The sequence below is a fragment of the Microtus ochrogaster genome, chromosome 10 (assembly GCF_000317375.1).
Source record: "Microtus ochrogaster isolate Prairie Vole_2 chromosome 10, MicOch1.0, whole genome shotgun sequence".
NCBI classification, from domain to species: Eukaryota; Metazoa; Chordata; class Mammalia; order Rodentia; family Cricetidae; genus Microtus; species Microtus ochrogaster.
In genome coordinates, this window is record NC_022016.1 from 12,546,117 (window position 1) to 12,571,998 (window position 25,882).

Sequence of the window (25,882 nt, forward strand, 5' to 3'; positions counted from 1 at the left end):
AATAAGTCTTTTTAAAAAGGGGAAAAACATATAAAGTCAATTTATAATACCATCAGCTCTTCCATTTTATCAATGCACTTTTATAAAAGAACAGAGATCCATACAGGCAAAGGACTCAGTAATGTAAAATAAATTAAAAATAAGTAAAGGGGTTATGTGATGGTGCAGTGATGAAGACTGTAATGTCAGTGGAGGAAAATGAAAGAATAGACCCAATTTGACCTCAGAAAGGTAAGAGCAAACTTTTATTCGTCTGAGAAGTTAGCACTTCCAACTCTAATTTGTATCTGAGGGTACAGGATGCACCATGCTGGGTCTGGGAATCAGTTTTTGCAGTGGAGAGTTAAAAGGGTAGAGGGTCTGCTTATTTTAAATAAACTGATTTTTGTTTGTTTGTTTAAACAAACAAAATGAGAGATAAGTCAAATACCCTAGTTTTATGATCTCTGACTCCAAGGCAGTTGATTCCCAGAATGCCTAGGACAGCAGATTCCTTGAAATCCTGAGCTTGTTTTATGACCCAATTATCTCCTTAAAAGATATTTATTTATTTATTTATCTATTTATTTATTTATTTATTTATTTTACTTTATGTGTATGGGGTTTTGCCTATATGTATGTGTGTCTGTGTGATCCACTGGTACTGTAGATATAGACAGTTGTGAGTCAGTATGTTGCAAATTGAACCTGCGCACTTTAGAAGAATAGCTAGGGTTCCTTAACACCCAGCCATCTCTCCAGTGCCCCACCCCATTTTAAATACATTTTAAATTAAGGGTTAATTACATCACTGCCTCCTTCCTTTTGCTTCTTCCAGCTCTTCCTCCAAACTCTCCATGCCCCTCAAGTTGGTAGTCTTTTGCTTTTATTGTCATTATTTCATACACATAAACACACACATCTAGAAGCAAATATGTTAAAACAACCTGCTGGATTTGTTTTTATTGTTGTTTACATTTTGTCTCAGGGCTGAACCAGGTTGTCTGGGGCTAATACTTAGCAGAGGCTAATCCTCTTGTAGAGGACTCAGGTTGCTTTCATAGCACCCACGTGGTGGCTCACAGCCATTCATATGCAACTCTTGTTCCAGAGGATTGTATTACTTCTGACTGCTGTGGGCTGTGAGCACATAAATGGTACATAAATGCAAGCAAATAAATAAAATAAATAAAGTCCATTTATTTTTTTATTGCCCAGTTTTTGAATATTTTTATGAAACTACTAATGATTTATATATTTAATAACTATTGTAACATTTTTGTTCCCTTAATCATTCATTTACTTGGTAATTCCTGTTTTCTATCCTGTATTCCTTCCATTCTGATACTCATCAAATCCAACGCTTCCTGTTAATCTTATATTGTGCCTACCCATACGACACTACATCTTTTGTATCCTTACAGAAAGTACTTCCTTCCTGACATACAGAGATCATTATAGTCCCTCTGATATCATATCTCTGTAAATGCAAAAGTACAGCTTTCACATGAAAAGAAATGAGATTACTTATTTTGGAGCCAAGTTTGAAGTCTACACCATGGAGTGTAGGGAGCAAGGAATGGCTTTTTAGTAGGCCAACAATTAGATAAATTAAACTCTGGAATTGCAGCATTCTAACCTCTCTTTGAAGTTTTAATCAGTCAGCCTTCAGTAGATACATTATTTTTAGGAATTCTCCTTTACATCTCCATATTGTATCTTTAAAAAACAGTTTACATCATGTTTATACCATCTTTGTAGTATACTACTTAGGATGACATAAAAACCTTTGTGCGTCATTCTTAAAACAATTGTTCCTCAGTTTTTTCTTTAGCTTTATTACCTTTAATTTTATTTCATCTTTTTTGTTTTTAATTTAGCCTTTCCCCCACTCCTCTGCCTTTCTCCCCTCTCCCTTTGTTTCCTCACCTTGCCCCCACACTCCCATTTTACTTGGGAGATCTTGTCCTTTATGTCTTCCTAGGTGGATTCATGTATGTCTTTTTTTGGAGATTTCGTTGTTGTTTAGGTTCTCTGGGGTTGTGGAGTGTAGGATAGTTAGTTATTCTTTGCTTTATGTTTAAAAGTCACTTATGAGTGAGTACATATGATATTTCTTTATTCATTCTTTGGTTGAGGGGCATCTAGGTTGTTTCCATGTTCTGGCTATTAAAAATAATGCTGCTATGAACATATTTGAGCAAATGTCCTTCTGGTATGACTAAGCATCCTTTGGGTATATGTCCAATAGTGATATTGCTGGGTTTGGAGATAAAGTGATTTCTCATTTTCTGAGAAACAGCCATAATTATTTTCAAAGTGGCTTTAAAGTTTACATTCCCATCAGCCTATGTTGTCATCAGTGTTTTTGATCTTGACCATTCTGACAAGTGTAAGATGGTATCTCAGAACTGTTTTGATTTGTGTGCCCATGACTGAGGATGATTTTAGCATTTTTTAAGTGTATTTTGGCCATTTAAATTTTCTCTATTGAAATTTCTCTGTTTAGGTCTGTACCCTATTTTTTTTTATTGGATTATTTGTTCTTTTTTTTTTTTTGATGTCTAGTTTCTTGTGTTCTTTGTGTATTTGGAGATTAGTCCTCTATCAGATGTGGGGTTGGAGAAGTTCTTTTCCCATTCTGTAGGCTGCCATTTTTCTTGTTCAACATCTTCTTTTCTTTACAGAAGCTTCTCAGTTTCAGGAGGTCCCATTTAATAATTGTTGCTCTCAGTGTCTATGCTACTTATTTTTTATTTAGGAAGTTGTCTTTGTGCCAGTGCGTTCAAGGTCACTTCCCACTTTCTTCTCTGTGAGGTTCAGTGTGGTGAGTTTTATGTTGAAGTCTTTCATCCATTTGGACTTGTTTTGTGCTTGTGATAGTTATGGAACTTTTTGCATTCTTCTACATGTTAATATCCAGTTATGCCAGCACCGTTTGTTGAAGATGCTTTTTCTTTTTTCTTTTTTTGACTTAAAGTTTTAGTTTCTTTATCAAAAATTAGGTATTTTTGGTGTGTGAATTGATATCCGATTCTTTGATTTGCTTTCATTGGTCTTCTTGCCTGTTTTTATGTCAATACCAAGATGTTTTCATGATTGTAGCTCTATAGTAGTTTGAAGTCAGGGATGGTGATGCCTCCAGAAGTTCCTTTATTGTATAGGATTGGTTTGGCTATATTGTACTTTTTGTTTTTGTTTTAACATGTGAAGTAGGATATTAGTTTTTTGATGTCTGTGAAAATTTTGCTGGGATTTTGATGGGCTTTGCTTTGAACCTGTAGATTGCTTCCGGTAAGATTGCCATTTTTACTATGTTAATTCTATCTATCCAAGAACATGGGAGATCTTTCCATTTTCTGATGTGTTCTATTTCTTTCTTAAAAGATTTAAAGTTTTTGTCATACAGGTCTCTCACTTGTTTGTTTAGAGTTACTTCAAGATTATTATTATTATGATTATGATTATTGCTGTTTGTGGCTATTGTGAAGGGTGACGTTTTCTTTCTCAGTCCATTTGTCATCCGTATATAGGAATGGTACTGATTTGTTTTTGAGTTATTCTTGTATCCTGTTACATTACTGAAGGTGTTTATCAGTTGTAGGGATTCCCTGGTAGAAATTTTCACGTCACTTGTATATATTATCATCAGCAAATAGTGAAAGATTGACTTTTTCTTTTTCAAATTGTATCCCCTTGATCTCCTTTTGTAGTCTTAATGCTCTAGCTATACCTTTGAGTACTAGATTGAGTAGCTATGAAAGAGTGGACAGCCTTGTCTTGTTCATGATTTCAGTGGAATCTCTTTGAGTTTCTCTCCTGTTCTGACAGGCCTATAGAGATAGAAACTTAAAAGACTATGAACTTTGGTGTTAATTTCTAAACAGAGTTGTGAACAAGGGGTTGGTAGGTAAAAGAGTTGAGAAGGTAGAATGGGAACTTCAGTTAATGCAAACAACACAATTATGTAGTATACATAACTATTTCCTTATAGTACTTCACCATGGATTTTATCACTGTTTCATTAATTTGGTTATGACTTCAGGGTAGAGTTTTAACTAAGTGTGCCTAATTTTCTTATTTCAATCTGGTTCTTTATATTTTGATCTATTAGTTTTGAGATCTGGAAAACTACTTAAGTAGAAGACTTGGTTTCAGTATCAGAGCTAGCCTGTGATAGGTAGAAATGATGAGGATTTTGTGCATCTGGGAAATGCTTTATCATATCTCATACAAGAAAATTTTATATATTTCAAATCATTGTCTCCAAACCATGTGATAGTAAAAAGAATCACATTTGCCTAAGTCCAATGGCATTCTAGATTTTTTTTTTTATTATACCATAAAGGATTAATGTAGAAAAGACCTTTTATTGGATTCCTTGGGCTTTATATGTACCAATTATAGACCTTCTCTCAATTCATTGTTTCTTATAAGCTGTTCTTAGCATTATCTATTTGAAAAGGTTTGTTTTTTGTTTTTTTGGTTTTTTTGGTTTTTTTGAGACAGGGTTTCTCTATGGCTTTGGAGCCTGTCCTGGAACTAGCTCTGTAGACCAGGCTGGTCTTGAACTCACAGAGATCTGTCTGCCTCTGCCTCCTGAGTGCTGGGATTAAAGGCGTGCGCCACCATCGCCCGGCTGGAAAAGTTTTTTATTGCTACATAGATTTTGAGTTGTTTATCCTTTTAAAAATATTTTGAATAACCTATATATTGATGATAATTTGAATTACAATGTACTTTTAATCTTTGATTGTCTTGTCAATTTTTTTTTGTTTTCTTTTCTTTTTGAAAGTACTAATTTGGACTTGAAGAGATGGCTCCACATCTTTCTTTAAAAGCATTTGTTGTTCTTACAGTGGACTCGAGCTTTTTTCCCAACACCCACAGGGCAGCTTACAACCATCTATAACTCAAATTTCAGGTGATCTGATATTCTCTTCTGGACTCCATGGTCACTAGGCACACACATTTAGTGTATTTACATTCTTGCCAGCAAAAGACTCATACTGCATAACAGTCACACAGAAAATAGGAAAGAAGTCCAAGATCTTATTGACTGATGACTTTTCATGTTTATGGACAGTCAGAAAAATCAGCCACGTATGCTTGGTCACACACTTTTAATTACAGCACTTTGGAGGTAAAGGCAGGTGACTGGCCTCGTCTGTAGGATCTGGGAACCTGTTATGAAAATAAAAAATAAATAAATAAGTAGATAAATGAAATAAAAGAAAATATAAAACCTGTAATCACTATTGTTCAGTCTCTTTACTTAGTATTAATGCAATGCAGCATTTATTGTTAGTCTTTTGTTTGCTCTTCAGGTAAAAGCTGTATAAATTCACCTGTAACAAATAAAATACATAAGAATGATGCAGCTGTTGCTATAGCTTCACCATCTGTGTCCAAGGAAGACTGCAACTTCATGGCATTTTCTAGTAGCCAGGTAACAGGCAAGGAGTCACATCTCTTTACAATTCTACGGCCGGAGTCTCCCAAGTTGTCTTCCTCCCTTGCAGAAAGTAAAAGAATATTGACGGAGGAAGAAGACAATGATGAAGATGGCCTCAGAAGTAATCTTGAACCTGGGGAAATCCCAGAAGCTCTTAGTGAAGAGGGAAATGAGCTCAAAATTCCCAAGGTACATGTCAGTATGTATTTCTACTTTGTTTTTTGGGTGGTGTCCTATAAGGTTGTAATAATACATTGTGAATACAGCATATTATCCCCTGAAATTTTGCTTTTAGGCAGACATAAACAGTATTTACATTTATGAGCTTTAATCATATTTTATCAGTGGAATACATTTTTGGCAGTGAAATACTATGAGTTCTGGCTTATATTTTGTTTTATTAATACTGAAATATTTTAGCCACATGTTGAGATCTTATTTTCTTTCGCTTCATACTTTAAAAATGCAACATCTTTATTTGGAGCTAATACAGTCTTCTCTGCAAATATACAGAGAGATCATTTATATAAGCATTAGCAACTTTCCTCAAATACTAATACATGATAGGAATTATTTTGAAATCTTAATCATATTGATAGTTAGGCAATTGTGATACAGAGTGTTCCTGTCACCAGCCCTGTTGTCCAATGTGAGATAAGTTGCCTCTTGGGTACTCTCTTCCTGACAGTATAACTATTAAAAAATCAATTTTATCCAGTCTTTTTTATAACGTGGCTCACATGATTATTGTATTCTCTGATTCCTCTTATTTAGAATATTAGAGCTTCATTTCTGATCCTGTTTATTCACATAAACACACCTTTTGCCTCTCAGAAAAGTTAAGCTCTATCTGGAGGTTTCCCATCCTTCTTGGTTCTGCAGCCCCTTTTAAAATAAACCACTCAGAGACTTCATATTAGTTACATAGTTTTTGGCCTGTTAACTCAGGCTTATTATTAACTAGCTCTTACAGTTTCATTTAACCCATTTCTATTATTCTGTATTTTACCACAATGCTCTTTACTTGGTACCTCATATCTTGCCTCTCCAGAGGCTGCTGGCACCTCCCTGACCCTGCCTTCTTCCTCTTTATATCTGTTCAGATTTCCTGCCTATCTAAATCCTGCTCTGCCATATGCCAAAGCAGCTTCTTTATTACCAATGACAATAAAACATATTCACAGCATAAAGAAGGGCATCCCACAACATTCCCCTTTTTCTTTCTAACTCAAAAGGAAGGTTTTAACTTTATCATAGTAAACTACATAGAGTAAAATGGTTAAAACAAAAATTACAGTTAAAGTATTTAATTATTTGTATTTGACAAAAGTAAAGAAATTATTCTATCATCTCTTCTATCTTTGTGAGAATAAGTTTCGTGTCTACTTTTGTTATAATTAAGGAAAACTATAACTGTTGTCTTCAACTCCATCAAAGACCCCAGAAGGATATAATACAATGTACACAGGAAGTACATTGTAAGCAACTTCCAAAACTCTAGAAATGACAGAGAAATCTGGCTACCTGGATAGTCATCCAAAGTTCTTCTGTAATGTTGGGACATCTCTCTTTAGCATATAAGGCTAAAGTGTCTGGCTAATTTATCAGTGGAGTAGGAAATCTGAAAGACTGACTGACTATTCAGGCTATCTTGGCAAAATTCATCGGTAACTTTTCTTCTATGTCCTGCAGAATTTATGCAGACTCTTCCATTAAGCAGGATTTAAAGGACCATCCCACCTTGTTTTTCTCAAGTTCAACAGTCATTTCCTGTGGGTCTTACATGTTCAGTTTATACAGCTTATTGTCAAGCAATCCATGCAAGAGCAGTTTCTTGCCCAAACGGCTAGTCTCACCACACTGAAAGCAAACTGCACGAGGAGCTTATTTGATGGCCATCATCCTCTTGAAGTAATTGGTGCTGCTAGGAGCAGATGTGTCTCATTTTCCAGAAATGTCTAAGTTATTAATACATTTTAAATGGCATATTATGTAGGTCTTTGACATGTTTGAAGATTGTGTACCTATTTGAAATATATCTCCGCATATCTAGAAAACCTACCTAACACTACTATAAGTTTGACTATTAGAGATGACTATTAATTTGTATTTCTTAACTACTCATTACATTTTGAATTAGCTACATAAACAATACCTTAAACAAGAGTAGAAATAAATAGTATATCAAAATTGTCCTGAAATTTGTATCAAAAACAAAATCCATACCAATATAAAGTATTTTGAGATTAACAGTTTGGTTTTTTTGTTTTTGCTTTTGTTTTCATTTGTTTGTTTTAAGAATTTAGATTCAGTGATTTATGCTTGTTGCAAGTTGGGAGCCATTTGTAGATAATACGTTTTTGTTCTGCCTGGTCCTATAGCCTTTCAGTCCCAAATAAACACACAGAGGCTTGTATAGTTAATTATATACTGTTTGACCTGTTACTCAGGCTTATTTAACTATCTCTTACAACTTAAATTAACGCATAATTCTTTAATCTATGTTTAACCATGTGGCTTGGTACCTTTGCTTAGTAAGGCATTCTCATCTTGTTTCCACTGTGTCTGACTGGTTACTGCATCTCTTCCATTCCTCTTCAGAGAATTTTCCTAAGCTGGTTGTCTACATCCTGCCTGGCTACTGACCAATCAGCATTTTATTAAACAACATGAGTGATAAATCTTTACAGTGTATAAGTGCATCCCACAGCATTTTGCCCTTTTTTTTCAAAACAAGAACCCTGAATCTAATCTTCTTTGTTGAGTTTTTTTCCTGACCATTACCCATAACAGCTTGTAACCAACACTCAAAACAAAGATAAACATCCATAATCCAATTTTTTGGAATATAGACATAATTTTCTAGGCCAATTCTTCTAATTGGGGGCACTGGTAATCTTCAGAGCATCCTGAGAAAATTTGAGATTATGGTCAAATCCTGACTGGAGTATTCTCTAAGGCTGGAGCACTTTAATCAGTCACTTTGAAGTTGTTCTAGATGTAGATAGAACTCAGAGGAAACTGCCCCAGAGGAGCTCTGAGACATTGGATCATCTGGGCGATCCGCTTCTTTTGGAGAATTTATTTTGGGGGTGTGTGTCTACCTCAATCAAAACTGATTTTTTTCTTAAACCAGGATGGATCCAAATCCTGTGGAAATAAAATCAGAAAGTCTTTCTCAAAGTAACACATCTTTCGTCTTAAATTTTGAAGTCAAAATATTTTTAAAATGTATAGGTTGGCTTAATCCAGCAGGATTTATAATCAGTTGTCTTAGCAGCTGTTACTCCTTCCTTGGCAGTCAAACAATTGAAAGACAACACAATAACATACTGTATCCATACTCTTTCTGTATTACTCTTTTTTAAGTTTTTCTCTATCCTTTTTCTTTTCTCTTCCAAGCCTATGTTACCTTTCAACACACTGGAAAACATTTTGAGTTGTTTTTTATCTGAATCTGTCTTTACTATATATCTCTATCTTTTTCTGACCAAATGGTCTCTAATCTGTTAAGTTAGAATGACTAGAATTAAAGCAGAAGCTTTGGAAGCTTGCTCCGCCCCATTCCTTGACTTCCTAATAATAATAGTCTAGCTTCATGGTGGAGTTACTTGTGGGAGCCATGTTTATTGCTACAACTCTGCAGAGTTTCTAGGTCCATGCTACCACCAAGAAGCCTGCTGCTGGCTGCTCATAAACACCATTTAAGGTTTTGGTAGTAGGGACTCTTCAAAGAATCACTTGGTTTTTATCCCTAACACTGAGTCAGATAGCCTCTATTAAAGGAGCTGTGCCTCTACTTTTCTCTACCAAACAGAACAAATCCCAAGAAAATGCAGCTACCAAGAAGTCATGCTTGACTCTGTTCTTTTGTTTCTAAAATCCATTCTCAAGTGCTCTCAGATTTTATGTGGCTGTAGTTGCTAAAGTTTGGGTGCCGTTTGTAGCAGGAGACCTCTTGTCCCACCTAGTCATGCAGCTGCTTTTAAAATATACTATGAGGCTTAATATTAATTTCGTACTGTTTATTTTATTAGCACAGGCTTATTATTAACTAGCTGTTACAACTTCAATTAACCCATTTTCATCATTCTATGTTTTACTACAAGGCTTGTGGCTTGGTACCTCACAGCTTACTCTTCTGGAGACTACTGATGTCTCCTCAATCTCACATTTTCCTCCTTCTATCTGTTTAGATTTTCTGCCTAACTATATTCTGCTCTGCCACAGGCCAAAGTAGCTTCTTTATTAACCAATATTAATAAAACATATTCACAGCATACTGAAGGGCATCCCACATCACCAAGCCCCTATGCTGGTTTCATGGCTATAGCTTCCTTTCTGTATTTCTCCATTGTTCTCGTTTGGGGTTAAAATTATATGTTTGCCAAATGAACAGTCCTTAGATCAGGAATGGGTCAGATGAACTAATGCTGTGCTAACATTCTGAACCTCATCATAGACTTCAGTTGTCTATGAGGAGCTTCTTTGTCATTTGAGAGGGTACCTGATCAGCATGTTGATTGTTCCCAGTTTTCTAAACCTACTCTGAGCCTTTTCACATCCTTTAATGATGAGGCATACTATGAAGACAGCATTTACAAATAGTCTATTTCTTATTTCAGTAATTTAATCAGTGTACTTGATCATTTTCTAAGTCATGTGTTCTACTCAAATACAAATATGTCCTTGAAAAATATTGAAAGTAAAATTGGAAAGTGTGTCCTAGGGGCTTAAAAATATCTTTCAAAATTTAATGACTTCATAACAGGTATGATTCATTTAAAAGTGATATTTTCTTACTGAACCCATGGCTCATTTCCCAATAGAAAAAAGTTTTTTATTTCATTTGGCTGGTTTTTTTTCTCTATGAGGATAAATGCTAGATCACTTGCCAGATATTCATGTATGAAAGGCTAGAGGTGATACAACTTCACAGTTCTTGATCATTTTATGAGTGAGCGTGTAATGGTGGACTTGGCCAGTTTTAAAGGGCCTTTGAAATCTTGCTAACTTTGGTAAGTCTTCCATGAAAGACAGTATTTTTTGAAGGAGAATTAATTGACCTCTTGGGGAAAAAAAATGCTACCCCTTTTCCTTTACCTCCCCTTTCTCTCCCTCTCTTCCTCTCTCACTCTCTCCTTCTCTCCCCCTCCCTCAGCCTCTCTCCCTCTGTCTCTCTGGTAGTACTGTGGATGAAAACCCAGGGCCTTGTGCATGCTAGGTAAGTGTTCTGTTACTGAGCTCTACCCTAGCTTGTAAGACGAAATTGCTTAAAATGCTAAGTTCTTAAAGAGTAAATAAGTAAAAGATTTATTACTAAACAGTGATATAATTTTAAAGTATTTTTTTTTCTGAAACATCTTTATTGAGTCTGAAGAAACAGCTTTGTAAATAATGTGCTTGCTATTTAAGGATGAATAAAAGTTAGCCATGGCTGCACTAGTTTGTAATCACTGTGCTTGGAGCCAGAAGCAGTGGAATCACTAGAGCTTATTAGCCAGTGAAATTAATGAAGAGTTAATCTCTGGGTTCACTGAGATCCTGTCTCAAAATGTAAAGCGGTGAGCTAGTGGTGTGTCTACATCTTACGTCTGCCTGTTCTTGTGCACACACATACTGATACCAGACAAATGGGAAAAAGAAGTAAACTGAAAATAATAAAGTATTATTCATGGAGGTTTCTACCTCTTTTGTTTTTCTTTTTTCTATATTAGATAATAGAAGGCCAGCCCAAAACTACTAAGAGTTGGCGCCATCCACTTGGTAAGCCTCCAGCCAGATCCCCAATGACTGTTGTGAAGCAGCAGGTAGCGAGTGATGAAGGTGAGTGTATATCATTATTTATCATCTTTTATAATAAATGACTTGAATTGAATTACATCAAATCATGTCATATACTCATTGTCTGTATTTTTAACCTGAACCATTTCAATTCATGAACCCACTAAGAAACCACCCCTTATCTTTTTTTAAGTCACATATCCCATTGTAACATTTAATTTTCTTTTTAATTTGATTCCCCTTTCTCTGTCTATGTGATGTTTCTGTGAGACTTCTAGTAAGTACTTCTTCATTACATTTCTAAGTGATCTTTTCAAGCATTTTTGTTGTTTGTTCCTCTGTGCAGTCCATCTTTGAGATAGTCTCCTTTTCTCTTAAGTCACCTATTTTTGAGGTTGTAGTCAAGAGAACAACACTATAGGGATTTGGTTTAGATTAAGTAACACTCACTTGAAGTACCAACGTCATTTTTCTGCTTACTGTCTTTTATTTTATGATGTGTGTTTATGTAGAAAAAAGAACATAGTAGTAGTAATGCTTATAACAGGGAAGCATTCTAGTTGAATAGTAGAAATAAAGAAACATACTAGCTGTTATTTCTGTATGTTATCAAATTGAGTTCTAATTTTTTGTTTCATTGAAACAAATTACTGTAGTGCAATCTAGACAGGCTGGAAATTTGATCCTCCTGCTTCAGCCTTCTACTTGCTAGGATTATGGATACTGTATATACTTTATCCGTTCCCTTTTTATTCCATTTTAGTTCTTTTAGCACAAGCTGTTGTTGGTTAAAGTTATAACTAGACGACAAATTTAAAAAATATCTAACAATATCTATGAATTTTGAATACTTTTCTTCACAGCTTGCTATTGATGTGGTTTCTCTGCAGGAAAGGGCCTAGATAGACTTCTAAAGAAAGTTTTTTCTTTCTTGTGCTTTTCTTCCTAGAAGTTTATTTTTATGTCATCCATTGAGAATTTGTACAGAGTGCCCCCTTGATTTCAGTGTAAAGAGGTTGCAAAAATTTATAAGTGAATTATGTTAACAAAGTTGTCTCAAGGGTTTAAGCTTAAATATTTATATGAAACATTAGTAATTGTTGTTTTTGCAGTGGTTACATATATTAACATTTTCTGGGAATTTATGAGAATTGAATTCTAAAACCATAAGTGTTTCCTAGTGGCTAAAGATGTAAAAAAAAATCTAAAATGACAATGAAAAAATTCTATATCCTTAAGTAAATTATTTAGATCATTGATCACTCTTCTTCCTTTGTATCTAATAGTTTCTATCATTGGAAGTGAAGAAACATTATCATTGTCTAAATGAATTGAACAAGCAGATTTAATCCTCATTTGGAATACACAGTTACCAATGCAGCTGATGTTAGGCATTTTCTGCCCTACCAGCTCTTTGGCAGTGTTCCTATTAGAATATACCTATATTAGAATTTCTGAGAAATTACCTCTCTTAGTATCACTTAGTGTCTACTGTGGGTAAATGATCATTTTTGTGTTGAGTTTGGAATAGGGTCCTACTACAGAAAACTAAAACAAAAAGCACCACAGTAAGCCCTTGCTGGATCTTCTGTTCAGGTGGGACAGACAGGTGACATCTGCTCAGTAATTCTGTTGTCTGACTCTGGTAGCTGCCTGGGGTCTCCTTGCTTTGGAGCCTGTGATTATAGTAGCTGGGATTATAGTAGCATTTGTCACCTAGAGTTAATAAAATTAAAATCTCAGTGTCTATGAAGTGCTCTGAACTTATGTGAATCTGCTGTTAAGGTGATAGTAAGAAGTGAGAAGATAATGATAGCTGGATTTTCTAAAAATTAGAGCAAGCCAGAAAAGGAGTCAGAGGAAATTCCCATCGACCTGGAGAATTCTTGCTCCGAGTCTTCTCAGAATTTTCCTGGTCTAGATTTGGAAAGAAGGCAGTTGGTTTCATAAGACATGCAAAACAGAACTTTTGAGCAGCCAACCCTTTAAGAACGTACATGGGAAAAACAGAAAACAAAATCAAAACTACCATGGACTCAACAAGAGGACCAAACCGCTTAGTATAAAGCTTAGGTTTTAGTGAAGAATGGTTGTAGGGTAGAAGAATTCACCTAATGAATGCTTAGCCTTAAGAGTGAGGTCAAATTTTACTTCTTACTCCATGTAGCAAATTTAGAAGGGATATGTTCTCTGCTTGTTAATGCCTGTAATGTGTCTGGCAGAAGCAGTGGAAATTTCTTTTAAACTCTTAGAAGAGGAGTTTCTTTCTCTTAGTAGACTTTGGTCTTACTGGTTTTTTTTTTTTTTTGAGTTTTGTTGTTATTTTATAATTTAGACAAGTTCTCTTTCTGATCTTATTTTCCTCTTATATAAAATTTGTTACTTGGTCATAAGAGATTAACCCTAGTTCTTAACCTGTGGTGATTTCAGCAGTTTTGAGCATTTTAAATGCCCATAGGTAGTCACAACAGTGAGATTCATACTTTTTTTTGTAGGGAAATATCATAATATTTTCTGGACATTGACTTTCAACTATATCAGGACTTGAATCTTTGACAAGGAAAAATGTTTTAGGACTCTATAGTATAAAGCAGAGTTATAATTATTAAAATAATATTAAGAATAACTTTTATTCTTTGAAAATCTCATACATATATAACCTGTCTCGATTGGATCTACAAGTCAGGTTTGGCCACCTGTCCTCCACAAACTTATTAAAAGAACCAAATCAATAATAAGAAGGAAAAAAAGATGTATTCATTGTATCTACATTGGGAAATATGGCTGAGTCGCTATCTCTGCCAAATCCATCTTCATACATTTGATGTTAAGTTAAAAAGTCAGATTTATTTGCATTAAAAGTTGTGGTTTATCCCACCATCAATTTCTCTCCTGAATGGTGGTCTGACAGGTTGTAAATCTCTGTAGAAGAAAATCATCCCCTCTGGATTTTTTTTCTATCAGAGAGAAATTGCTTTGGAATTCCTATTTATTGAGGGTCATTTTTTTTTTTATTTTTCAGTAATCTGGTAGCAACTGAGGGACCTAAGTCATTCTTTATATCTTTATCCCTACCAGACCAACTATAATAGCATGTGTTAAGTAATATGTTAAAGGTTAGTTTTCCTAAGACTCAACTATCATTGTACTGATTTCTGTTTATACCTCTTCAACTCTATTTTGTTTTAAATTCTAGAGTAACCAATATAGAAAAAAAGATACACATAGCTATCTAAATACTGTCTTTGCCCAGGTGTATAGGTGAACCCCACCCCCCTTTACAAGTTTGAGTATTGGTAGGAGCCACATTGAAGCATTGATTATAGTTCTTGTTTTTACTGTTCTTGTGGATTGGGCTCTAGTAGGCATGGCTAGCTAATGTGAGACATCTGTATTCTTTAAGCCACTTGTAAGAAACATGTAATGATGATAAACAGAAAGATGGGATTTATTCAGTATGGTCACTTTGGCAAGAGAAAATCAAATCAAGTTCATCTTCCCCATGAAAACTTAAGGCAAAAAGCTGCATATAGCTAAGTAGTCTTGGACCTTGGTATGGTCCTTCCCATCATTATTGTCTGGGCCCCAGTTTCTCTTGTTAGGTTTTCTGCAGGTTGTCAGAACTCTGAGAAATTTCTTTTAAATGACAACATTCCCTTCTGAATGTCAGCTGGATTCAGTATTTTCTTTCCTTGGGCATGAGATTCCAAGAAGAATTCCAATGTATTGCTATCCGTTGTTTCAATACTAAGCAAAGGGAAGGTCGGGGACATAAATTTCTTTTTAGAGTATCTTCATTCCTGGTAGCACCCAATTTCATGTTCTTTCTCTCTGTGTGTTTTTCTATCAAGGAAAATAAAAAACAAAATAAAATAAACAAATAAATAAAAATGGAACAAGATAAAACACACAGAAAAGGGCCTCAATGCAAGTGAGAAAATAGTAAGATAAAAATGCCAAAACCAAACCAAAAGCATGAACCTGCATAAACATGCATGTGCACAGAGATACAATTCATTTTGTGTTTGCCAGCTTTTCCTGGGTAAGGTGATTGCCCTGGTATGTGATTGATATATCCAATTACACTCCACTAGATAAAACTGACTTTTTCCTTTGTCAACAAGGATCAATTGCAGATAGCTTCTTGATGGTACCCAGTGTCCATTTCTCCCCTGCACCTAATTTGAACCTGTGCAGGTCCTATCTGTGAATTCATATGTGCATCAGTCCTTTTGTATCTGGAAGACACTGCTTCTTTAGAGTCATCCGTATTAGATTTATTTTGATCCCGAAGTTACGGATCCTGCTTGCCGACTTCCCTTACCTACATTGTTCCAACATGCCAGAGGCTGTTCACCTTGGAGACCTGCTGCAGATATGGGTATGGCCCAGCGCGAGATTTACACCCTTTCCCCCGGATTTTCAAGGGCCCGCGAGAGGTCACCGGACGCCGCTGGAACCGCGATTTATTTTGATTAAGATGAATGATATGTCCTATTATTGTTATGTTCTATTAATTAAAATGGAAGGAAGAGAGGGAGTGAGGGCGAGCTGAGTTTAAAATACAAGGTTTTTTTTCAGAGCCTGTTTTGGAAGCAAATCTTTATAGAGTTCTATATATTCAATATAACATTTCATAGTTTTGTGAATTGTTATGACTCCAGTAAGTATTATTTTATATAAACAAGAGGAATTTATAATGCTTTATAAAAGTTTTATGATTCAAAGATATCATTTTCATAGACTTTAAGAAGGTAAGAGTACCTAGTTTTATCAAGTGGTATATATTTAGCAGGCCTTGTTATACAGTCACACATTCCTTTTATTTAAGCATTCCAAAAATAATTTTAATGCTCACTTTAAAAATAAAACTAAAAAGCTGAAAACAAGTAGAGTTTTATTTCTCAATTATTTTAGGAGCTTCTATAGATAAACTGGGCTTTTTCTTATGTTTTTTTTTCCCTCTTCTGTCTCTCATTACATGCTATTTCTTTGTTTTGTGTTTGTGAATGTATTTGAACAGTTATATGCCACAGTGTCTGTCTGTTCAAAAGACAATCTGTAGGAGTCTGCTCTCTGCTTCCATTATGTGGGTTCAGGGATGGAAATCAGGTTATCATGCCTGGAGAGAAGCACTCTACAGACTGAGCCATCTCACCAGGCTCATGTTGTTTACGACTGGGGTCTGTGTTCCACAATATAGACATGCACTTCCCTTTTATGAACATCTATGATGTTATTTCTTTTACTTTAGTGAAATAAGGTTGCTGTCCACAAAAGACAGAAAAACGTCTAGACTGCTAGTTTCTTAGATAAGTCATAATTTGCCATGACTTTTGTTTTTATATTGCCATTCAGATAAAAGGTACATATGGGCTGGCATGTTTATGTGAGTGGCTTATTACCTTGTACATTATCTCTGTACCTCATCAATACTGCTGTGACTACTAAATGAACAGGCAGAACTTGAGAGCAGTTAGGATATAAAAGAGCAGAGCTAAATAAATCATACTGGTAAGTAAATGGGAAGAAAAGTTAACTGGGAGTTAGTATCTAGGTATCTGCTCCTGCCTCATCCCTAGGGCATAGGTAGGAGTTCAGAGTTGGAGGGACCAGCCAAGAGCTATGGCAGTGTTTATACCAGGTCCTCATTTGAGTCTGTCATTCTCTTTATCTTGGTAGTCCTCTGGGGGAAAAATAAAGAAGGGTAGGTTATGTTTATAGGGTTCAGTGACATTGTAGACTCCAAGCCATGTAATTATCATTGTTTATATTAGTACTGTAATGTCCTCCCTCATATAAGCGCCACCATCTTGGTGGCACAATTAACTATAACTGTCTTTCTTTGCACACACGTTAGTCAGGCAGCTTCAATGTGCATAACGCTAATATGTGACTGCCTGCATCTCCAGTGGGGACTAGGTCTCCATCTGTTCCTAGGCTTCACTTGGATCATGGTGACTCTTTGCAAGCCTTCCAGTTTAAAGACAAACCCTCCTGTATAGTTGCTTTACAATTTAAAGTATTGCTTCTCTCAGGAAGCCATTAGCCCATTCCTACTTCTTTGCCCTATGTCAAGTTGCAATAGAGAGAACAAGGGAGAGGGTCCAGACATACCTCCAGTCTCAATCACAGGAAGCCATATCCATGAAAGAAAGTCAGAGGAAATGCTGAATGTAGTTCTCCAGACTTTCATGTTTTCATAGGCTGTCATCAGGCCTTTCTTGGGAGCTTTGACACCATTTTGAAATGTTCCAGGAATAAATAGCATGGCTTTTCCTACTGGGTGGCTTTCCTGCCATTGCATCTATTGATCAGGGTTCAGAGTATAAGCACAGGTTATTGTGTCTTCAGAAAAGTGAATCAAACTGGGAACAAATGAATGATGAGTGAAATAGAGACACTTTATTGAAAAAGAAAGGTATTCTAGAAAATGGACATTGACTAGATAGCATGAAGAAGGCAAGTCACCAAAAAACTACAGGCCTCTGGTGCTATCAGTTATTTTAGAGGTTATTTACAAAACCACTTTGCTTGACTGTGGATATCACAGGGCTCTTCTCACACATGATATTGTTTTCTATTTGGTGTGTGTATGTGTGTGTAGTCCTAATAGGGATGAGTTTCCAGTCTTCCTATAGCTAGCTTCTTTTACATTTTAATTTTTATTCCTCTTTCTCCAACTCTGCTTTCCTATGCCAACTACTTTGTTTTCTACATTATGGGTACTCTGTAAATGCCACGGAATTTTAAATTAAAAAAATCAATTTAATTAAATTCAGTTGATAAACTTTTACTGTGTTAAGTAAGGAAAATGAAAGTATTAATAAGAGGGTCACTAGCTTAGTCATTCTTAAACTTCTTAACCGTGTGGGTGGTTTTGCAGTGGAAGCTGAAAAGATGAAGTGATAAAGTTTAAGGAGGGATTGATTTAATTTTTCCCAGCAAAAAGAAAAATAGCTTATGGTTCCATGAGATGTTCTGATCTCCTCCTCCAAGGCTGGAGAAGATGACAAGAAAACCCAGTTATTCTATTTCATTCATAATATGCTTGATAAAACAGGCTTAGCATCTGACATTGATATCACAGTCATTTAAGACTGCTCAATGTCTGTTACCAGGGTCATATCTTTTTCTGAGGCTTCTGCTCATTTTGTTTTCCTCTTTTCTCTCAAGAGTCACCTGAAATTCTAACCATTGACGAAGAAGTGGAAGAAACAGAGTCTTGGGCAAAGCCTCTCATCCACCTTTGGCAGACAAAGTCTCCCAACTTTTTGGCTGAACAGGAGTATAATGCAGCTGTGGCAAAAATAGAACCACACTGTGCAATTTGCACTCTGCTCATGCCATACTACAAGGTAATTTGGAGGGTGGCTACCAACGTATCCTTCCACTGTTGTATTTTCTTAAGGGCTTTTGATGAGCTCATTTTTTGTCTGTTTTTAGTGTTTGTTTATATTAGTGCATTTTAGAAACTTGCAATTCTAAATCCAGTTATTTTACTAAAAGGCACCAAACTTCTAACTTAAAGCCTGGAAACAAAACATTTCATAGCCGGGCGATGGTGGTGCACGCCTTTAATCCCAGCACTCGGGAGGCAGAGGCAAGCGGATCTCTGTGAGTTTGAGACCAGCCTGGTCTTCAAGAGCTAGTTCCAGGACAGGCTCCAAAGCCACAGAGAAACCCTGTCTCGAAAAACCAAAAAAAAAAAAAAAAATTTCGTAGAAAAAAATATACTTGGTATTTTTTTTAATTAAAAGTATTCTTTAATAATATGGATATCAGTGCCCTGCCCTCCCCTTTTCTTTTTCACCTTTCCATCTGAAACACGCCAAAGACACAACCAAGACTCACTACAAATTGTGTATTTATTCACCATTATCAGACTACTATGCTTGTTGATTCCATCATTATTTCATGGATGTCATTCTGACAGCATCTTAGCTCAGGTATAACTGTATTCTTCTGAATAAACACAAGAAAGCGATCTTGAATGCTGTATAAATTAAATTATATTGTGTGCTTTAAGGTACAATATATTAGAAAAGCCAATATGATCATTATTTTTAAGTTGTGATGTTGTATTTCCCTCTGTATGCAATGAATATGTTCTATTATCATTGGTTAATAAAGAAATTGCTTTCCAACAAAGTTGTGTTTTCCCTGATAGAGTCATAAAGACTTCATTCAAGATCATGAATTTCTAAAAGTGTTATGTAATAGTTATTTAATTTGGATATTTGAGAACTGGAGAGAGTGAAATTTCATTTTCAAATTTGTAATTAGTAGTTTATTTACTTTTTGTTTTACTTTTTTTATCTGTTAATTATTTCCTTTTATTGATTCTTATTTAAGCATTCTTCTTTACCTGTGAGTTTTCCTGGCTTATAGCCTCCTCCTAAGCAGCTTAGGCTACAAGACCTTTGCACAAAGAAGAATGTCAACATGTAAATTGACATGTTAAAGTAATATAATAATAAAAATATTTCTTATTATAAAAATTTTAGAAGTTGATTTATCTAAGATCTAGGAAATAATAAAGGTAATCCATTAGCTGTAATTTCCCCATGTTTGCTGAATGATGACAGTCACATCTGGCACATCATTCTTATCTGACCACATATGCCAGTATGTCTCATTTTAAGCTTTCTCTGGAGTTTAAACTGCTGCTATATGTATTCTTTGAAGTACATCTACATAATATTTTTTAATAAGCCAAAACAGGCATTAGCCTAGTACAAGTAGATCATTGACAAGTATAAGAAGAAGTAACTGTGCATTCCTGAAGTATTTTGGAGCACCATAGTTTAAAGAGTTCTTCACAATCTTTTATGAAACCACAGTTCTTTATTCTTACTGAGTGATTTCTGAATGGGAGTCTGTAGAGGAGCATTGGTAAAATGTTGCCAGTTAAATTAAAGAAAACAATGAGAAGTTGTAATTTAGTGGCTAGAACATGTATAAATGGATTAATGAATAAAAGCTGAGCTCTTTCATGTCTTTAATCGTGTGTGTGTGTGTGTGTGTGTGTGTGTGTATTATCTTTCCAGCCTGAGAGCAGCAAAGAAGAAAATGATTCTAGATGGGAGACAACAGTAAATGAAGTGGTTAAATCTGGAAGAAAGACTAAACCCATTATTCCAGAGATGTGTTTTATTTATAGTGAAGAAAATATAGAATATTCCCCCCCAAATGCCTTCCTTGAAGAGGATGGAACAAGCCTTCTGATTTCCTGTGCCAAGTGCTTTGTGCGGGTTCATGCAAGTAAATAAATCTATGGTTTTCCAGCCCCTAGCTTTTCAGTATTTTACATAGCCCTTATAAATCACCTCATTATAACCTGTCAATATACATGTTGGCATTCTTCTTTGTGCCAAGGTCTTGTATCCTAAGCTGTTCAGGAGGTTACTACATAAGCCAGTTGGCCAGCCCTTTTCTTGTGTTCCCATTTCTGTAGTGCTAGGGTTGCAGATGTGTACCACCATGCCTGGATTTATGAGGTAGTGAGACTGAGCCCAGGACTTTATGCATAGGAGGCACAGCCTGCCAGTGGAGCTGCAGTTCTACTCTTCTCATGAATATTCTTAATGGCTTCCATTAAGATTATGAGTAGAGATAATCATCCTTTTCTCCAATTTTATGAAGCCTCGGAGAAGAGAAGGTGTGAGTATTTTATTGTCATGAATCAAGGTGACATCATCATGGAGCTCCTTCACTTATTTGAATTTTGTATTTTCACAATAATAGATTGTGAAAATTTAGTTTCCATCTTTAGTTTTGATTGAAGACTATTTATATGACTTTTTAAGACTCATTTTGTATGTTCCACAACTTAATATATTGAATTAAATATTTTTCTCATAAAGATAAATTCCATTATAGTAGTTGGGTTCCCTATGTTTCACATTTTTTTATTTTTAAATAGGTATATATTTGTAAACATAGATTTACCACATAAGTCCCTTAGAATATATAGGGAAATTCATTACATATTACAAATCTATTGCAAAGTATTTCAACGTTCCTGATTATTCTCAATTACATTTATCTCTTTTGGGGACATTTTTGGTTTTTTCCTTTTATCTTTTATTGGTAGGGGCAAAACAAGAGCCTCATGCATGCTAAATGTTTCTTGTGCCACTGAACCACATCCCAGACTCTTATTCCCAATTCTTTTTTGTTCATTTTATATTTATAATTTTATTAGATGCATGAGTATTTTGCCTATATGTATATATGTATTCTGCATGAGGTGTTGGTGCCTCGGGAAGTCAGAAGAGGGCTTCCAGTCTTCTGAAACTGTCGTTATAGCTGGTTGTGAGCTACAGTATTGATGCTAGGAATCAAATCTGGATCCTCTGCCAAGGCAACAAGTTCTCTGCAGTACAGTAATAGCAATCTTTTTATACTAATACAGCTTTGGAAGATAACACACACACACACACACACAGACATATGTATGTACATTATTTTACCATACATTCCTATGTATAGCCAGGACACAAACCCCGGCCAACAATAAATATAAGTCACCAGCTATGCAGTCTCACCATTCTAATCCCATGAACATGATTGAATTCAGCATTTGGTTTGACTTGGTTACATATGATATGGTTTTCTTTGATGCATTGTATTTCTGAATCTTTTCTTTTTCTGTCTCTATTATCACATTTTGGTGTTAAAATTTACTCATTTATTGCTTCCAAATGCTTCTATTTTAGGAATTAAGGATACTGTGCCTTTCTCCCTGCTGCCTATTTGCTTTCTCTTACATCGTGTCCTCTTTTTTCCTTTCCCATCCTTGTTTCCTATTCTCTTTCCAAGAATTTTTCTTTGTAGGTGGCAGACTATGTATATCCTATATTCTTCTGTCTAAGTATTCTCAAATACTGATAATATATGTGCTAGTTAGTTTATTTATTGATAGATTTGCTTACTTGTTTATTTGTTGCTGAAATTTTAACCTAGTAACATTTGTAATATTATGCAATTATTACAAATATTTGCACCATCTTTCATCTTCACACTTAGTTTAGGCAAACACTGAATTGAAAACAATTTTTTTTTTTGCTAATCGTGGACTGTGCAGCCTTTGCCCCAATGACTGAAATACATGTCAAACTTTATTAGCATATCCCAAAACAGCTTTATGAGTTGCAACTTACTTTGAAATTTTTATGTAAAAGTGACAATGTTAACATTACAGTTTGAAATTTTACTTTTATCCTTGCAAGAATTATCTCTATGATAATATTAATATGTATGCTCTGAAGCTTGGTGTTCTGGTGCACCTCTTGACCTAGTTCTCAGGAAGCTATGACAAGAGAATCAAAAGTTTCATTCAACCTGAAGTGTATAGCAAAAACTCTTATAGAAAATTCCAAATAAATAAGCTTTTTAGATGATTCTGTTGCTTTGCACGCCTGACTTTCTGTGTTTCATTGTCACAACCTGTATACTAACCTTAGAACCTTGTTCTCTGACCTCCACATAATTGCTATGGTATGCATGGGTCCACACTGTTACACTTACATCATACATACACACTAATACTAATAAATAAAACAAACATGAAGCCAAATCCCAACTAGAAAAAAAGAAATTGTTTTATGCTTGGGGAACTGATAGAATAATAATTTATAAGATATGTGAATCTGAGGTAACTTTGATAGAGGCTTATTTACATTTTTGGTATGCTAGGCATTGAATAACTTCATTTGTTTATTTTTGAAATATGTATTTTTTCCATACTCGATATTTTACATAATTTCTTTTCGCATACTAGACAGTCTATCCCCGATTTGTAACCTGAAGCATCTTTGTACTTTTTATTTTGGAACTATCTCACTTGATTACATAGATTATCTTTGAGCTCACTATAGGTTGTGTAGGACTTGAATATGTGATCACTATGCCTTAGCTTCCTAGTCATTGGGATCATAGGTTTTTTTATTCCAGGGTCTGACATTTTAAAGATGCAAGGGACTGAATGCATACTTCCATGTTATTATATTTTAGGTTGTTATGGTGTCCCTTCTCATGATATCTGTGATGGATGGCTATGTGCCCGGTGCAAAAGAAATGCATTGACTGCAGTAAGTAGCTTTTAATATTGTGCTATTCTTCCTCTCTCTGCCCACTGTGATCATGGCTAAATCTATTGGAATGGTAAAATGTGTACATGTTATCATGTACATTTATCCCCTCTCTCTCCTAGTCATACTAACGATCAGCTTTGTAGCCATTCTAGAATGTATAGGTGATATTCTAGGTGTCATTATTCTTCAGATCTTATGAGCACCCTACTTCAAGTCCACATTTATATTTCCAAGACTAGATTATTTTTATTTAATTTTCTTACACAGCTTGAAATTCTTAGACATAATTCTGATATTCAAGAGAGGTATCTTCATGGATCCTTGAAGAAACCACAATGCTGCAATTTTCCAACCAAGTAGAGACTTTTCCTTTGTTCTTTTAATTCACACCTTAAAATATGTGACTGGAACCTACTCTATGGAAGTCATTAATGTGAACTTTTGACAGAATGTTAACTAGTATTGATTTTCCATTTAAAGACCATAAATTTCTCTTGGTCTAAGTTACTATTTTCTAAAAATGCCTTTGGAAGTTTACTTTAAATTGTCTTTGTTTTTTGTTTTGTTAATCTACCATACCTTATACATTTTCCAATTAACTGTGTTCTGTTAGATTGCAGTGCTGTGTTCCTCAGTGATGATCTCACAGCACATATTAATCAGTGGCTAGGATTAGCAGTTGCTCTATTCTTTAGCAGTGCTAATGATAAATTGCTAATAGTAAATTTCCTATAATTTAAAGTCTTAATTGCTGCTCTGATGAATATGAATAGGAAGAACTTATCACAATTGTGGAACTAGGTTTTAGCTATGGAGACATACATGGTGGGTAAACTGAAGGCAACTCAGAGAAATCTTTCAGGATGATTTCATTTTTACTGTTTAATTTGACCAGTGAGAGAAAGAAGGAGGAAGATATGACCACCTTTTGTGAAATACTCTTTATTGCTCAGATATTATGGCCTATTTGATATCCAATGTAATTGCTCCCATTTAGAAAGCTTGCACATTTTTACGCCTGGAAATTTTTTTTTTTTTTTAATTTTCTCTGTTACAATCAGTTAGGCGAACAAAACCTAAGTAAATGAGCAACATCTAAGATAATCAGAAATCTCTGCTTTTAGGCAGTACTGGAATAAATATACCCAGTTCTTATTTACAGGTGGCTATTGCTATATGGTCGCTAATCTTCTTTTTGACCTAATGGGAAGGAAGCCTTTTAAGTCATTTTGATAGCTGATAAAATACCTTTACTTACCTTTAAGAACCAGAAGTGAATTTATGAATCAAATTCAACAAGATATTGAGAGCTCTCTGTTCATGATGGCCAGACTCCTATCTTTTTTGGTACTATTGATCTTTGCATACTAGAACCAGAATCAGGGGAAGGCTCCCCCATGCTAGTTCTGATCTCCTATGCTTGTTTAATGTGAGATATTTTTAAAATAGCTCAGAGTTATCATTCTTCAGAATTTATTTCAACCCCTTCTCCCTTAAACTTTATATGTGAAGCCATGTTAGTTGCTTTTGGACTGTAAAGCATAGGGTAACATACCACTTTCCAATGATTTTTAAACTGAGATAACTTCTCATCATTTCGTTGAAATGACCTGAATTCACATCGAATTCCTCATTTTGTAGTTATTCATTTCAAATAAGCATTTTCTAAAAAGATTCATTCTCTTTTCTCCTGAGAAATAATTGAGTTCTTTTCCAAATATTATGTAAAAATACTGACAGAATTGATAGTTTGAGTTAATGTAGGCCTGGATTTTCCAATATTATCTTTTAGTAAATACTTATGATTTGTTTGATTTTTTTGTCTCAAATATTTGTGTTTTTAAGGAAACCTTTATATTGACATCTTGAGGAATCGTTCTCCTATAGTTAGCTTTATATTCAAAAGCAGTTGTCCAACTGCTTAGACAAAAAGCTCTGAGGGACTTCATGGGAATCTGATAGTTCAGCTGTGGTCAGATAATATTTCAGTGCTGGCCTGTATATCACAAAATCTCATTCTTAATTATTTCCTGTTATTACTTTTAATATGCCTTGTGAAAATAAAATTTATTCAGAATACAGAATATCCCTATAGAATATTAAGCTTGGGTTTTATAATCATATTGCAAGTATAATTCTTCTAATACTTTTCTTTTATGGTAAATAAAGTTTTGAAAACCTTGTATTTATATTTGTAAAGTATGTAGCAATTTTTTTGTAGTAGTCCACTTTTTACTTTTACTATTAAATGCCCAGAACACAGCATTTCATAGTCCTGTCTCCTATTTACTTTACATGCTTTATCACACTCTTCTCACCAATGTTTACTGAGTTCTGTGAGAGTTGATATAGATAAGTTTTTAGGACTGAGCAGTCACCATCACTTATTCTTATGACTTTTGACAGCTATGTGTCTTTGCATTGATTATTATCCACTGCAAAAGGAAGCTTCTCTGACCAACATTGCAAACAGCATCAATCAATAGATATAATCATAAATATTTAGGAAGCAGTGTAACAATGTGTCCCTTTAGCAAAACAACAGTAGTAGGTTTGATTAGAAAGA

The 25,882-nt window shown here is 34.9% G+C and overlaps 1 protein-coding gene across 3 annotated transcripts in view; it reads left to right on the plus strand.

Annotated features, from left to right (window-relative positions):
• Kdm4c (lysine demethylase 4C) overlaps positions 1–25,882 on the plus strand; it is a 169,069-nt gene that overhangs the window by 89,936 nt on the left and 53,251 nt on the right. For all 3 annotated transcript variants that reach the window (XM_005352661.3, XM_026782063.1, XM_026782064.1), the window contains 5 exons: positions 5,307–5,623; positions 11,152–11,260; positions 18,395–18,576; positions 20,269–20,482; positions 23,237–23,313. In XM_005352661.3, the coding sequence (XP_005352718.1) occupies positions 5,307–5,623; positions 11,152–11,260; positions 18,395–18,576; positions 20,269–20,482; positions 23,237–23,313 (899 nt within the window). The remainder of the gene's footprint in view (positions 1–5,306; positions 5,624–11,151; positions 11,261–18,394; positions 18,577–20,268; positions 20,483–23,236; positions 23,314–25,882) is intronic.